Source organism: Passer montanus, unplaced genomic scaffold, assembly GCF_014805655.1.
Source record: "Passer montanus isolate IOZ18808 unplaced genomic scaffold, ASM1480565v1 scaffold356, whole genome shotgun sequence".
NCBI classification, from domain to species: Eukaryota; Metazoa; Chordata; class Aves; order Passeriformes; family Passeridae; genus Passer; species Passer montanus.
In genome coordinates this window covers 25,233-40,902 of record NW_024368330.1, presented here as the reverse complement: position 1 = coordinate 40,902, position 15,670 = coordinate 25,233, and the positions used below count along the sequence as shown (strand labels likewise).

The 15,670-nt window shown below is 60.2% G+C and overlaps 2 protein-coding genes across 2 annotated transcripts in view; one reads left to right on the top strand and one right to left on the bottom strand.

Annotated features, from left to right (window-relative positions):
- The first annotated feature begins 4,239 nt into the window (after positions 1-4,239).
- LOC120505737 lies at positions 4,240-12,131 on the top strand. Its single transcript, XM_039716549.1, has 13 exons — positions 4,240-4,791; positions 4,970-5,092; positions 5,322-5,691; positions 7,043-7,122; positions 7,829-7,975; positions 8,349-8,452; positions 9,103-9,166; positions 9,277-9,422; positions 9,901-9,964; positions 10,075-10,220; positions 10,825-10,888; positions 11,021-11,166; positions 11,678-12,131. The coding sequence occupies exons 2-13, from the start codon at positions 4,977-4,979 to the stop codon at positions 11,788-11,790; spliced, it is 1,560 nt and encodes a 519-aa protein (XP_039572483.1). The 5' UTR covers positions 4,240-4,791; positions 4,970-4,976; the 3' UTR covers positions 11,791-12,131.
- A 1,524-nt stretch (positions 12,132-13,655) lies between these two features.
- LOC120505736 overlaps positions 13,656-15,670 on the bottom strand; it is a 19,762-nt gene continuing 17,747 nt past the window's right edge. The window contains exon 2 of the mRNA XM_039716548.1: positions 13,656-14,570. Coding sequence (XP_039572482.1) covers positions 13,791-14,570 — 780 coding nt within the window. The 3' untranslated portion in view covers positions 13,656-13,790. The remainder of the gene's footprint in view (positions 14,571-15,670) is intronic.

Genomic DNA, 15,670 nt, shown 5'->3' with positions numbered 1-15,670 from the left:
TGGGGTATTTGGGGTTTCTGGGGTTCCCAACTGGGTTTTTTGGGTTCCTGATGGGTTATTTGGGTTCCTGATGGTTATTTGGGGTTCCTGACTGTGTTTCGGGGTTCCCCAGCCCCGTGTCCTGGTGATCTCGTGTCCCCAGGACTGGGCCGTGTGGGTTATTTGGGGTTTCTGACTGGGTTTTTTGGGTTCCTGATGGGTTATTTGGGTTCCTGATGGGGTATATGGGTTCCTGATGGGGTTTTTGGGTTCCTGATGGGTATTTGGGGTTTCTCACTGTGTTTTGGGGTTCCCAGCCCCGTGTCCTGGTGATCTCGTGTCCCCAGGATGGGGCCATGTGGGTTATTTGGGGTTCCTCATGGGGTTTTTGGGGTTTCTGACTGGATTTTTGGGGTTTGTGACTGGGTTTTTGGGGTTCCTCATGGGGTATTTTGGGGTTCCTCATGGGGTTTTTGGGGTTCCTCATGGGGTTTTTGGGATTTCTCACTGGGTTTTTGGGGTTTCTCACTGGGTTTTTGGGGTTCCTCATGGGGTTCTTGGGGTTCCTCACGGGGTTTTTGGGGTCCTGACCCGTTTCCCCCTAGCCTGTGTCCTGGTCATCTCAAATCCCCAGGACCTTTCTGATCCCATTGGGGTTTGGGGTCCCTCTCTGTGTTTTTGGGGTTTCTCTTGGGGTTTTGGGGTTCCTCATTGGGTTTTTGGGGTTCCTCTCTGGCTTTCTGAGGTTCCTCATTGGGTTTTTGGGGTTCCCCAACCCCTTGTGCTGGTGATCTCGTGTCCCCAGGACTGGGCTGTGTTTGTTATTTGGGGTTTTTTTCTGGGTTATTTGGGGTTCCTCATGGGTTTTTTGGGGTTTCTGATGTGTTTTTTGGGGTTCCTGATGGGTTATTTGGGGTTCCTCATGGGTTATTTGGGGTTTCTGACTGGCTTTTTGGGGTTTCTGATATGTTTTTTTGGGTTCCTGATGGGGTATTTGGGGTGTCTGACTGGGTTTTTGGGGTTTCTGACTGGGTTTTTGGGGTTCCTGATGGGTTATTTGGGGTTTCCGACTGGGTTTTTGGGTTCCTGATTGGGTTTTTGGGGTTCCTGATGGGGTATTTGGGTTTCTGATGGGTATTTGGGGTTTCTCACTGTGTTTTGGGGTTCCCCAGCCCCGTGTCCTGGGGATCTCGTGTCCCCAGGACTGGGCCATGTGGGTTATTTGGGGTTTCTGACTGGATTTTTTGGGTTCCTGATGGGTTATTTGGTCTTCCTCATGGGGTTTTTGGGGTTCCTGACTGGATTTTTGGGGTTTTTGACTGGATTTGTGGGGTTTCTGGTGGGTTATTTGGGTTCCTGATGGGTTATTTGGGTTTCCTGATGGGTATTTGGGGTTTCTCACTGTGTTTTGGGGTTCCCCAGCCCTGTGTCCTGGTGATCTCGTGTCCCCAGGACTGGGCCGTGTGGGTTATTTGGGGTTTCTGACTGGGTTTTTGGGGTTCCTGATGGGGTATTTGGGTTCCTGATGGGTATTTGGGGTTTCTCACTGTGTTTTGGGGTTCCCAGCCCCGTGTCCTGGTGATCTCGTGTCCCCAGGACTGGGCCGTGTGGGTTATTTGGGGTTCCTCATGGGTTATTTGGGGTTTCTGACTGGATTTTTGGGGTTTCTGACTGGATTTTTGGGGTTTCTGACTGGATTTTTGGGGTTTCTGACTGGATTTTTGGGGTTTCTGACTGGATTTTCTGGGTTCCCGATGGGTTATTTGGGGTTTCTCACTGGGTTATTTGGGGTTCCTGATGAGGTATTTGGGTTCCTGATGGGGTTTTTGGGGTTCCTCATGGGTTATTTGGGGTTTCTCACTGGGTTTTTGGGGTTTCTGATGTGTTTTTTGGGGTTCCTGACGGGTTATTTGGAGTTCCTGATGGGTTGTTTGGGATTCCTGATGGGTATTTGGGGTTTCTCACTGTGTTTTGGGGTTCCCAGCCCCGTGTCCTGGTGATCTCGTGTCCCCAGGATGGGGCCATGTGGGTTATTTGGGGTTCCTCATGGGGTTTTTGGGGTTTCTGACTGGATTTTTGGGGTTTGTGACTGGGTTTTTGGGGTTCCTCATGGGGTTTTTGGGGTTCCTGATGGGGTATTTGGGTTCCTGATGGGTTATTTGGGTTCCTGATGGGGTTTTTGGGGTTTCTCACTGTGTTTTGGGGTTCCCCAGCCCTGTGTCCTGGTGATCTCGTGTCCCCAGGACTGGGCCGTGTGGGTTATTTGGGGTTTCTGACTGGGTTTTTGGGGTTCCTGATGGGGTATTTGAGTTCCTCATGAGTTATTTGGGGTTCCTGATGGGTTATTTGGGGTTCCTGACTGGGTTTTTGGGGTTTCTGACTGGATTTTTGGGGTTCCTGATGGGGTTTTTGGGGTTCCTCATGGGTTATTTGGGGTTTCTGACTGGATTTTTGGGGTTTCTGACTGGATTTTTGGGGTTTCTGACTGGATTTTCTGGGTTCCCGATGGGTTATTTGGGGTTTCTCACTGGGTTATTTGGGGTTCCTGATGAGGTATTTGGGTTCCTGATGGGGTTTTTGGGGTTCCTTATGGGTTATTTGGGGTGTCTGATGGGGTATTTGGGTTTTTGGGGTCCCCGAGCCCCCCCCGAGCCCCCCCCGGACCCGGAGCCGCCGGGGGGCGCCAATAAAGTGAATTTGGGCAGCGCAAATTTGGGGGATTTGGGGGTTTTGGGGTCAAAAATCCCAAATTTGGGGGAGGGGAGGAGGTTTGGGGACACGGTGGGGACATTGGGGACCCCTTGGGGACATCGGGGACCACCCTGGGGTGGCCATGGTGGCCTTGGGGACATCCCAGAGCTCTTGGGGACAGCAGGGACTGTCTTGGGGACACTTTGGGGACACTGAGGACCCTTTTGGGGACACCGAGGACCCTTTTGGGGACCCCCCAGGATGGTCATGGTGGCCTTGGGGACATCAGAGAGCCCTTGGGGACACCAGGGACTGTCTTGGGGACACCGGGGACCCCCCCTGGGGTGGCCATGGTGGCCTTGGGGACATCCCAGAGCTCTTGGGGACAGCAGGGACTGTCTTGGGGACACTTTGGGGACACCGAGGACCCTTTTGGGGACCCCCCGGGCTGGTCGTGGTGGCCTTGGGGACATCAGAGAGCTCTTGGGGACACCAGGGACTGTCTTGGGGACACCGGGGACCCCCCCTGGGGGGGAGGGGAGGAGGTTTGGGGACACGGTGGGGACATTGGGGACCCCTTGGGGACATCGGGGACCACCCTGGGGTGGCCATGGTGGCCTTGGGGACGTCAGAGAGCCCTTGGGGACACCAGGGACTGTCTTGGGGACACTTTGGGGACCCCCCGGGATGGTCGTGGTGGCCTTGGGGACATCGGGAATCCTTCTGGGGGCACCAGGGACCCTCCTGGGGACATTGGGGACTCAGAGAGCCCTTGGGGACACCAGGGACTGTCTTGGGGACACCGGGGACCCCCCCTGGGGTGGCCATGGTGGCCTTGGGGACATCCCAGAGCTCTTGGGGACAGCAGGGACTGTCTTGGGGACACTTTGGGGACACCGAGGACCCTTTTGGGGACCCCCCGGGCTGGTCGTGGTGGCCTTGGGGACATCAGAGAGCTCTTGGGGACACCAGGGACTGTTTTGGGGACACCAAGGACGCTTTTGGGGACCCTCCGGGATGGCCATGGTCGCCTTGGGGACATCAGGGACTTCTGTGGGGACACTTTGGGGACATCAGAGACGCCTTGGGGACATCAAGGACCCCCTTGGGGACACTTTGGGGACATTGGGGGCCCCCTTGGGGACACCAGGGACCCTCCTGGGGACATTGGGGCCCCCCTGGGTTGGTCATGCGGAGGTTGGGGACATCAAAGGCCCCGTTGGGGACACTGGGGACCCTTCTGCCTTTAGCCCCGCCCCCTCAGTCCTCAGCCAATCAGCGCTCACGCCCCCGAGCGCAGCAGCCAATGGCAGCACAGGGCGGGCGGGACTTCAGTTGCCATGGGAACGCCCGAACCTGGTCGCCATGGCAACTGCCAGAGACGCTTCCGGGTTCCTGTTCCCGCCCCCTGCCGCTCTCAGCCAATCAGCACTCGCGGAGCGGAACAGCCAATGGTAGTGCAGAAGGGGCGGGAGCAGCGTTGCCATGGGGACGGGCCGGGCGGTCGCCATGGCAACCGGGCGGCCGGGCCTGGGGCGGGAAAAGCGGGAAAAGGTAAAAAAGGAAATAAAACCCGGGATGGGGGTGGGGTGGGAGAGCCTGGGGGACCCTGGGGACAGCAGGGACCCCTTGGGGACAGTGAGACCCCTTGGGGATGGGCGTGGGGCCTTCGGGGACCCTGACTGGCCCTGCCAGGACCCAATCTCCCCTCAGGACTCCGGTTTACCCTGCCAGGACCCCCTTCCCCCCTCAGGATCCCGGTTCACCCTTTCAAACCCTCATTTACCTCTCTAGGTCTCCCCGGACCGCATTAACCCCTCCTTAAGAACCTCAGAACCTCATGTAACCTTTCTAAATCACATTTCCCCTTCCAGGACCCCATTTCCCCTTCCAGAACCCCATTTCCCCTTCCAGAACTCCATTTTCCCTTCCAGGACCCGAACCCCCCTAGCCCCGCCCACATCTCCCAGACGCGCCCTCCCATTGGCCGGGGGGAGGAGGGATCCGGGAGCCGCCGCCTCTGATTGGCTGAGGCGGGAGCGCGGGAAAGCGGCGGCGGGGGCTCCTTCCCGGCGTGCACTGCGCGGGGCAACTGGGAGAGACTGGGAGGGGAACTGGAAGGTACTGGGAGGGACTGGGGGGAACTGGGAGGGACTGGGAGGGACTGGGGGGAACTGGGAGGGACTGGGAGGAACTGGGAGCATGGGGAGCGGGAACTGGGAGGGACTGGGAGGTTACTGGGACTGGGGACAGGCTATACTGGTCCATACTGGTCCATACTGGGAACTGTTCCCCACAGATCGCCGATGGCCGAGCCCCGCCCGGGCCCTCCCAGTGCTCCCAGTGCCTCCCAGTGCTCCCAGTTGCCCCCTCCCAGCCTGGAGGGGCTCATCCCCCCCTCCCACTTTGTGCTGCGCCCCAGGTGAGACTCCCAGTGCTCCCAGTAACCTCCCAGTAATTCCCAGTAACCTGCCAGTAACTCCCAGTAACCTCCCAATAACTCCCAGTAATCCCCAGTAATCCCAGTTCCCCCTCCCAGTGCTCCCAGTAACCCCCAGTAACGTCCCAGTAACCTGCCAGTGCTCCCAGTAACCCCCAGTAATCCCAGTTCCCCCTCCCAGTACTCCCAGTAACCCCAGTCCCCCTCCCAGGTCCCTGGGGGCGGAGCTTGAGGCAGAAAAGGGGCGTGTCCATGAGTTGGAGGCGGAGCTGGAAGCGCTGAGGGGGCGGAGCCAATGCCTGGAGGCGGAGCTTGAGGCAGAAAGGAGGCGGAGCAAACAGCTGGAGGCGGAGCTTGGAGCAGAAAAGGGGCGGGGCCAACGGCTGGAGGCGGATCTTAATGCAGAAAGGGGGCGGAGCCACGCACTGGGGGCGGAACTCGATGCCCTGAGGGGGCGTGGCCAGCGGTTGGAGGCGGAGCTGGATGCGGAAAAGGGGCGGAGCCAAATCCTGGAGATGGAGCTGGAGACCCTGAAGGGGCGGGGCCTTGGCCCAGAGGGGGCGGAGCCAAGCCCAGAGCAGGTGAGGCCTCCCAGTGCTCCCAGTGACTCCCAGTACTCCCAGTGCTCCCAGTAACTCCCAGTACTCCCAGTGCTCCCAGTGCTCCCAGTCTCACCTCTCCCAGGTGTTCTGGGTTTGTCTCAGGGCCGGAGCCACCCCAGGAGGGACTGGGGACACCTGGGGACACACCTGGGGACACACCTGGGGACACTGGGGGCACAGCTGGGCCACATCTGGGGACACCTGGGTGCCTGTGGGACACCTGAGCACACCTGGGGGGCGTTGGGGACACACCTGGGAATGTTGGGGACACAGCCTGGGCTGCCCCAGGTGTGTTTGGGGTGTCCCAGGTGAGTTTTGGGGTGTCCCAGGTATGCTTGGGGTGTATCAGGTGCATTTAGGGGTCCCCCAGGTGAGTTTTTGGGGTCTCTCAGAGAAGTTTGGGGTGTCCCAGGGGTGTTTGGGGGCTTTCAGATGAGGTTTTGGGGTCTCTCAGGTGGATTTAGGGTCTCTCAGGTGTGTTTGGGGTGCCCCAGGTAAGTTGTTGAGGTCTCAGGTGAGTTTTTGGGGTCTCTCAGGTGAGTTGGGGGTTCCCCAGGTGAGTGTTTGGGGTCCCAGGTGTGTTTGGGGTCCGAGATGTGTTCTTTGGGGTCCCAGGTGTGTTTGGTGTCCCAGGTGAGTTTTTGTGGTCCCAGGTGTGTTTTTGGGGTGCCCCAGGTGTGTTTGGGGTCCCAGCTGTGTTTTTGGGGTCTCGGGTGAGTTTTTTGGGTCCCAGGTGTGTTTTTGCATCCTGGGTGTGTGTTTGGGGTCCCAGATGTGTTTTTGGGGTCCCAGGTGAGCTCTCTTTCTCTCCCCAGGTGTGTTTGGGGTCCCAGGTGTTTTTGGGGTGCCCCAGGTGTGTTTTTGGGGTCCCTGGTGAGCTCTCTTTCTCTCCCCAGGTGTGTTTGGGGTCCCAGGTGTTTTTGGGGTCCCAGATGTGTTTTTGGGGTCCCTGGTGAGCTCTCTTTCTCTCCCCAGGTGTGTTTGGGGTCCCAGGTGTTTTTGGGGTCCCAGATGTGTTTTTGGGGTCCCAGGTGAGCTATCTTTCTCTCCCCAGGTGTGTTTGGGGTCCCAGGTGTTTTTGGGGTCCCAGATGTGTTTTTGGGGTCTCGGGGGAGTTTTTTGGGTCCCAGGTGTGTTTTTGCATCCTGGGTGTGTGTTTGGGGTCCCAGATGTGTTTTTGGGGTCTCGGGGGAGTTTTTTGGGTCCCAGGTGTGTTTTTGCATCCTGGGTGTGTGTTTGGGGTCCCAGATGTGTTTTTGGGGTGTCCCAGGTGTGTTTTTGGGGTGTGTTTGGGGTGTCCCAGGTGATATCTCTCTCTCTCTCTCCCCAGGTGCTGCTGCACCGCTGGCGCCTGAAGGTTTTCCAGCTGCTGCTGCAGGCGAGGCTGCAACAGAGCCGGGAGCTGCAGCTGCAGGGACAGGTCAGGGACAGGGACAGGGACAGGGGACAGGGGACACAGGGACACACCTGGGACAGGTCAGGGACAGGGACAGGGGACACACCTGGGACAGGTGAGGGGACAGGGACAGGTGAGGGGACAGGGACAGGTCAGGGACAGGGACAGGGAACAGGGGACACAGGGACAGGTGAGGGGACACAGGGACAGGTGAGAGCCTGGCATGCCTGTGACAGGTAAGGGGACACACCTGGGGCAGGTGAGGGGACACGGGACAGGGGAGGGGGCACAGGTGACACCCCACACCTGGGACAGGTGAGACTCCACAGGTGGGACCAGCCCCACACCTGGGGGGACCCTCTGGGGTCACCTGTGTCCCTTTGGGGTCACCTGGGCAGGTGACCTGTGTCCCTCGGGGATGTCACCTGTGTCACCCCTGTGTCCCACCTGTGTCCCACCTGTGTCCCACCTGTGTCACCCCTGTGTCACCCCCGTGTCACACCTGTGTCCCACCTGTGTCACACCTGTGGGGACACTGGGGACAGGTGAGGGACACTGGGGACATTGGGGACACACCTGGGGACACTGGGGACACACCTGGGACAGGTGAGGGACACCTGGGGACATTGGGGACACACCTGGGGACACTGGGGACACTGGGAACAGGGGAGGGACACCTGGGGACACACCTGGGATAGGGGAGGGACACCTTAGGCACAGTTTGGGGACAGCTGTGGGGTTGGGGACACCTTGGGGACAATCTGGGGACACTCTGTGGCCGTTCTGTGTCCAGGCCCTGTCCCAGGAGCGGCTCCGGGCGGAGGCGGCCGAGGAGGAGCTGGGGAGGCTGGGCCGGGCCCTGAGCCGGTACTGGGGGCACTGGGGGCACTGGTTTGTACTGGGATGAACTGGTTTGTGCTGGGATGTCCCCATCGCTGTCCCCAGGCTGCTGGGGGCACTGGGGGCACTGGTTTGTACTGGGATGAACTGGTTTGTGCTGGGATGTCCCCATCGCTGTCCCCAGGCTGCTGGGGGCACTGGGGGCACTGGGGGGACTGGTTTGTACTGGGATGAACTGGGGTGTCCCCATCGCTGTCCCCAGGCTGCCGGGGACACTGGGGTTACTGGTTTGTACTGGTTTGTACTGGGATGTCCCCATTGCTGTGCCTGGGCTGCCGGGGACACTGGGGGCACTGGTTTGTACTGGGATGAACTGGTCTGTCCCCATCGCTGTCCCCAGGCTGCTGGGGACACTGGGGGTGGCCCTGGCCGATGTCACCGTGGCCGTCGGGGCCCTGGGGACCCTCAGTGAGCGCCTGGGACGGGCCCAGCACCGACTGCGGGGTCAGTGACACTGGGGACACCTGGGGACACTGCGGGGACACTGGGGGACACCTGGGGACACTGGGAGACACCTGGGGACACTGCAGGGACACTGGGGGACACCTGGAGACATTGGGGGACACTGTGGGGACACCTGGGGACACTGCAGGGACACTGTGGGGACACTGGGGGACACTGGGGGACACCTGGGGACACTGCAGGGACACCTGGGGACAGTTCAGGGATATTGGGGGGAGGATTTGGGACACCTGGGAGACCTTGGGAGGGGTTGGGGACACTTTGGGGACACTTCGGGAACACTTTGGGGACACCTAGGGGACACTTTGAGGGGCTGGGGACACTTTGGGGAGGTAGGGACATCTCTGGAACACCTTGGGGACACTTTGGGGACCTTTGGGACACCTTAGCAGGGGTTGGAGACACCTTGGGGACACTGTGGGGACACTGTGGGGACACTGTGGTGGCCGTGCCTGCTGCCCCCGTCCACTTTGGGGAGGTAGGGACATCTCTGGAACACCTTGGGGACACTTTGGGGACCTTTGGGACACCTTAGCAGGGGTTGGAGACACCTTGGGGACACTGTGGGGACACTGGGGACACTGTGGTGGCCGTGCCTGCTGTCCCTGTCCCAGTGTCCCCTCTGTCCCCAGCGCTGGTGGCCTCGGGGCGGCTCCGGTGGCAGCAGAGGCCGGAGGGGACAGCAGGGGACAGCAGGTGAGTGACACTGGGGACACTGGGGGTGGCCCTGGGGACATTGGCGTGGCCCTGGGGACAGCACCGACCCCAGTGGTGACACAGTGGCTTTGTCCCCTCTGTGTCCCCAGCGCGGTGGCCCCGGAGGTGACATCGGAGAAGGCGAGGGGGTGGCACCGAGGGGACCCCGGGGGTGGCTCTGTCCCCAGGGTGTCACCCCCGTGTCCCCCCCAGGCCACCAAGGGTGGGGACAGGACCCGGCCACGCCCAGGCGCAGGTGGGTGTGTCCCCAAATGTCCCCAACCTGGGGACACTGAGGGACACCTGGGGACACTGAGGGACACCTGGGGACACTGGGGGACACTGAGGGACACCTGGGGACACTGGGGGACAGCTGGGGGACACCTGGGGACACTGCAGGGACACCTGGGGACACCTGGGGACACTGCAGGGACACCTGGGGACAGTTCAGGGATATTGGGGGGAGGATTTGGGACACCTGGGAGACCTTGGGAGGGGTTGGGGACACTTTGGGGACACTTCGGGAACACTTTGGGGACACCTAGGGGACACTTTGAGGGGCTGGGGACACTTTGGGGAGGTAGGGACATCTCTGGAACACCTTGGGGACACTTTGGGGACCTTTGGGACACCTTAGCAGGGGTTGGAGACACCTTGGGGACACTGTGGGGACACTGGGGACACTGTGGTGGCCGTGCCTGCTGTCCCTGTCCCAGTGTCCCCTCTGTCCCCAGCGCTGGTGGCCTCGGGGCGGCTCCGGTGGCAGCAGAGGCCGGAGGGGACAGCAGGGGACAGCAGGTGAGTGACACTGGGGACACTGGGGGTGGCCCTGGGGACATTGGCGTGGCCCTGGGGACAGCACCGACCCCAGTGGTGACACAGTGGCTTTGTCCCCTCTGTGTCCCCAGCGCGGTGGCCCCGGAGGTGACATCGGAGAAGGCGAGGGGGTGGCACCGAGGGGACCCCGGGGGTGGCTCTGTCCCCAGGGTGTCACCCCCGTGTCCCCCCCAGGCCACCAAGGGTGGGGACAGGACCCGGCCACGCCCAGGCGCAGGTGGGTGTGTCCCCAAATGTCCCCAATGTGTCATCAAACGTGTCCCCAATGTCCCCAATATCCCCAGTGTGTCCCCAATGTGTCCCCAAATGTCCCCAAATGTCCTCAAATGTGTCCCCAATGTTCCCAATGTGTCCCCAATGTCCCCAAATGTGTCCCTAAATGACCCCAAATGTCCCTAAATGTGTCTTCAAACGTGTCCCCAATGTGTCCCCAGTGTCCCCAATGTGTTCCTAAACGTGTCCCCAATGTCCTGGGGACACCTGGGGACACTGCAGGGACACCTGGGGACAGTTCAGGGATATTGGGGGGAGGATTTGGGACACCTGGGAGACCTTGGGAGGGGTTGGGGACACTTTGGGGACACTTCGGGAACACTTTGGGGACACCTAGGGGACACTTTGAGGGGCTGGGGACACTTTGGGGAGGTAGGGACATCTCTGGAACACCTTGGGGACACTTTGGGGACCTTTGGGACACCTTAGCAGGGGTTGGAGACACCTTGGGGACACCTTGGGGACACTGTGGGGACACTGTGGGGACACTGTGGTGGCCGTGCCTGCTGCCCCCGTCCCAGTGTCCCCTCTGTCCCCTCTGTCCCCAGCGCTGGTGGCCTCGGGGCGGCTCCGGTGGCAGCAGAGGCCGGAGGGGACAGCAGGGGACAGCAGGTGAGTGACACTGGGGACACTGGGGGTGGCACTGGGGACATTGGCGTGGCCCTGGGGACATCAGGGGGTGGCCCTGGGGACAGCGCCGACCCCGGTGGTGACACAGTGGCTTTGTCCCCTCTGTGTCCCCAGCGCGGTGGCCCCGGAGGTGACATCGGAGAAGGCGAGGGGGTGGCACCGAGGGGACACCGGGCGTGGCTCTGTCCCCAGGGTGTCACCCCCGTGTCCCCCCCAGGCCACCAAGGGTGGGGACAGGACCCGGCCACGCCCAGGCGCAGGTGGGTGTGTCCCCAAATGTCCCCAAATGTCCCCAAATGTCCCCAATGTGTCATCAAACGTGTCCCCAATGTCCCCAATATCCCCAGTGTGTCCCCAATGTGTCCCCAAATGTCCCCAAATGTCCTCAAATGTGTCCCCAATGTTCCCAATGTGTCCCCAATGTCCCCAAATGTGTCCCTAAATGACCCCAAATGTCCCTAAATGTGTCTTCAAACGTGTCCCCAATGTGTCCCCAGTGTCCCCAATGTGTCCCTAAACGTGTCCCCAATGTCCCCAGTGTCCCCAGTGTCCCCTCGGTGTCATCAAGTGTCCCCAAACGTCTCCCAGTGTGTCCCCAAATGTCCCCAAATGTGTCCCCAGTGTCCCTAAAAATGTCCCCGAGTGTCCCCAGGTGTCCTTCCCAGTGTCCTCTCAGTGTCCCCAGGTGTCCCCTCACTGTCCCCAAGTGTCCCTCAGTGTCCCCAAAGTGTCCCTGAGTGTCCCCAACGTGTCCCCAACGTGTCCTGGCAGTGTCCCTGGCCCCATTGGTGACGCAGCTCCAGGCCCTCGGTGCCGCCATCCTCGGGGACATTGGGGACATCGGGGACCCTGCAGTGCCAGCGCCCCCCTGGGGACACCGGTGACATCGGGGACACAGGTGACATCACCAGGGAGCAGTGGCACCGAGGGGACAGAGGTGACGTCACTGTGGTGGTGACGTCACTGTGGTGATGTCGATGATGTCACTGTGGTGGCGATGACGTCATGGCTCTGGCTCAGTGTCACTTCGTCCCCACCCAGCCCCCGATGTCCCCAAAGCCACCAGGACCGTCCCACAGGGTCCCCAAAGAGTCCCTGATGTCCCCAGGGAGGTCCCCAACCCCAATCCCAATGCGCTCCAGGTGTCCCCAAGGTGTCCTCATGCGTCTCAGGAATGTCCCCAACTCCCCAAAGGTGTCCCTGAGGTGTCCCCAACCCCTCCCAGTGTCCCCAACCCCCCCCGAAGAGGCAAAGACCCAGACTGCGGGTGATGGACTCATCTCCATCACGGACATTCCACAGTGATGATGACCTTCAGGAAGACAAATGGTCCTTGATGATGACAACGAGGACTCCTGACAACCACGGACGGTCCATGATGATGACGATGACGAAAGCAAAGACCCATCAAGGCCATGGATGGCCCCGTTGTGACCATGGATGGCCTTTGATGGTGACAATGACAGTGAAGACCCATCAAGGCCATGGATGGCCCCATTGTGACTATGGAACCCCCAAATCTCCTCGGGACCTGCCAAATCCTCCCCAGGACCTCCAACTTCCCCTGGGCACCTTTTTTTAACGGCTCAAATTGGGATTGAAAGTTGATTTTCCAGGAAGTTCCTGGGTTTTTGCTGGAAAACCAGGAATTAGCAGGAAAATCAAGGTTTTATCCCAATCTGAAGCATTAAAATACAGGAACTTTGTGGAAAATCAAATTTTTTATCCCAATCTGAAGGATTAAAATACAGGAATTTCCTGGAAAATAATTTTTTTATCCCAGTCTGAAGCATTACAATACAGGAATTTCCTGGAAAATAATTTTTTTATCCCAGTCTGAAGCATTACAATACAGGAATTTCCTGGAAAATAATTTTTTTTATCCCAATCTGAAGCATTAAAATACAGGAAATTCCTGGAAAATCAACTTTTTATGCCAATTTGCGGCATTAAAAACTGATAACTCCATGGAAAATCAAAGTTTTATCTTAGTTTGGGGCATCTGGGGGGTCCCGGGACCCATTTTAGGGGTTTTCAGGGAATTCTCAGGATTTTAGAGTCAGGGTTCCATTTTTTGGGGGTTCCCACGAAATTCCCGGGATTTTGGTGCGGGGGGGTCTCGATCCCATTTTTGGAGTGTCCCTCCCCCTCCTCTCTTCCCCCCCCTCCCCACCCCCCGCATCCATTTCGGTTTCGATTCTCAGACCTTGCCACCTGCTCGGCCACGCCCCTTTCTCCAATCCAACCAATCAGAGCTTGTGGCGGAGCCTGGGGGCACAACCTGTGTGGGGGGAGTGAATGAGGAAGGGGAAATGGAGTCCTGGAAGGGGAAATGTGGCCTTGAGAGTGGGGGGCTCAGGGTCCTGGCAGGGGAAATGAAGGTCCAGAGGGGGTAAATGGGGTCCTGGAAGGGTAAACGAGGGTTCTGAAGCGTTCACTGGGACGGAATTCAGGACCCTCACTCGACCTGCCAGGACCCCCATTTACCCCCTTGGGACCCCCATTTACCCCCTCGGGACCCCCATTTACCCCTTCAGGACCCCAAATGACGTCTGTAGGATCCCCTTTCCCCCCTCAGGACCCTCATTGCCCTGCCAGGACCCAACTCGCCCCCTCAAAACCCCGCTTCCCCTTTCCAGGACCCCATTTGTCCCCATGACCCTGGAAACAGCGCCCGTATGTGACCTGGCCTTGCTGGGTTGGTCCCTGTCCCCAAATGTCCCCAGTGACGTCACCCCAGGAATTCCCATCATGGTTTCGGACAATTTTAATGAAAATTCCCCAAATTTGGCTCAAATCCTGTGCTGGGACGGTGGGAGGGGACAGGTGACACCAGCGGTGTCCCCGATGGTGTCACCACCCCAATGACATCACAGCGGTGACATCACTGTCCCTGCAGCAGCGTCGGGATGTCCTCCATGGCTCTTTGGCACCGCTCGGCCACCGCGCGGCCACCAGGGCCACCAGGGAGCCTGCAGATGTCCCCAAGTGCCCTCAGCAGGTGACGCGTGGCCAGGCGGGCGCTGGCCTCCCACAGCTGCTCGGCTTTGGCCACCATGGCCACCAAGGCCTCAGGGACATCGGGGGATGCCTGATTTGTCCCCTCCAGGGCAGCCTCGATGTCCCCAAGCCGGCGCTGCAGCTCCCTGGGGAACGCGGTGGCTCTGTCACACGCGGCCACCAAGCGCTCCAGCAGCCCCAGGGCCACCTCTGCCCGCTGTCCCCTCCTGGTGGCCGCCTCTGCCTCGTTGGTGGCCACCACGGCCTCTTCCATGGCCTTGGTGGCCGCCTCCACCTCACTGGCAGCCGCCTCCATACGGGCATCGTGTGCGGCCACCGCCGAGGCCACCTCCTCCTTGTCCAGGGCCAGCGGCGGCTGCCGGGCCGTGGCCACCAGGTTGTGCAGAGATGTCCCCCAGCGGGTGGCCGTGACCCGCAGGTCCCCGGCCCGGCTGTTGGCGGTGGCCGCAGTGGTGGCCTCCCCGGTGGCCGTGTCCCTGCAGGTGTCCCGGAGCTCGGTGGCCTCCCTGGCCAGCCGGGCCCAGCTGTCCTCCAGCGTGGCCACCGAGTCCCGCCAGGTGCTGGCCGCAGCTGTCACATGGGCCCAGGTGGCCCCCAGGTTGTCCCTGAGGGCGGCCAGGGCCTCGCCCAGGGAGGTGACTCCCCGCAGGCGCAGGGCCATGTCCTGCTGGTGGCCCGCGGCGGTGGCCAGGTGACGCCGCGATGTCTCCAAGCCCCGCCAGGCCACCTCGCAGGACACGGCCACCACCGTCAGGGCCAGCAGCAGGTGACAGTCCTCGGCCACCCCCAGGGCGGTGCGGGCCGAGTCCAGGGACACTGCAAGGACATGGGGACACTGTGCAGGTGGCACCTGGGACATGGCAGTGCCACCAGTTCCAGCCCAGTGCCACCAGCTCGGTGTCACCAACCCAGTTCCAGCTCAGTGTCCTCAGTGTCCCAGTGCCAGCCCAGTGTCACCACCCCGCTGTCCCCATACCAATGTCACCATGCCAGTGTCACCGGTTCAATCCCAGTGTCCCCTCCCAGTGCCCCCAGTCCTGTCCCCCTATCTCTGTCCCCGTGTCACCAGTCCCCTCCCACTGTCCCCAGTTCCAGCCCAGTGCCACCAGTTCTGTCCCACTGTCACCACCCGAGTGCCACCACCCTGAGTGTCACCAGCCCAGTTCCAACCCAGTGTCCTCAGTCCTGTCCCAGTGCCACCAGCCCAGTGCTCCCAGTGCCAGCCCAGTGCCAGCTCCTCATTGTCCTCATACCAATGTCACCAGCCCAGTGTCCCCAGTTCCAGCCCAGTGTCCCCACTCCATTGTCACCGTGCCAGTGTCACCACCGCAGTGAGTCATCCCAGTGTCACCAGTTCAATCCCAGTGTTCCCATGCCAGGGCAGGGGAAAGTCTCTACTGGTCTGTAGGGCTCCATACTGGTCTGTACTGGTCTGAACTGGTCTGTACTGGTTCCCTGCATCCCCTGCTGCCCCATGCTGCTCTATACTGGTCCATACTGGTTTATACTGGTCTGGAGTGGTCTATCCTGGTCAGGGCAGGGGAAAGTCTCTGTTGGTCTGTAGATATTCATACTGGTCCATACGGGTCTGAACTGGTCCCCACTGCTCTATACTGGTTCACAATGACCCTTACTGCTCTACAGTGCCTCATACTGGTCTATACTGGTTTATACTGGACAGGGCAGAGGGAAGTCTCTACTGGTCTGTAGATATTCATACTGGTTATACTGGTCTGAACTGGT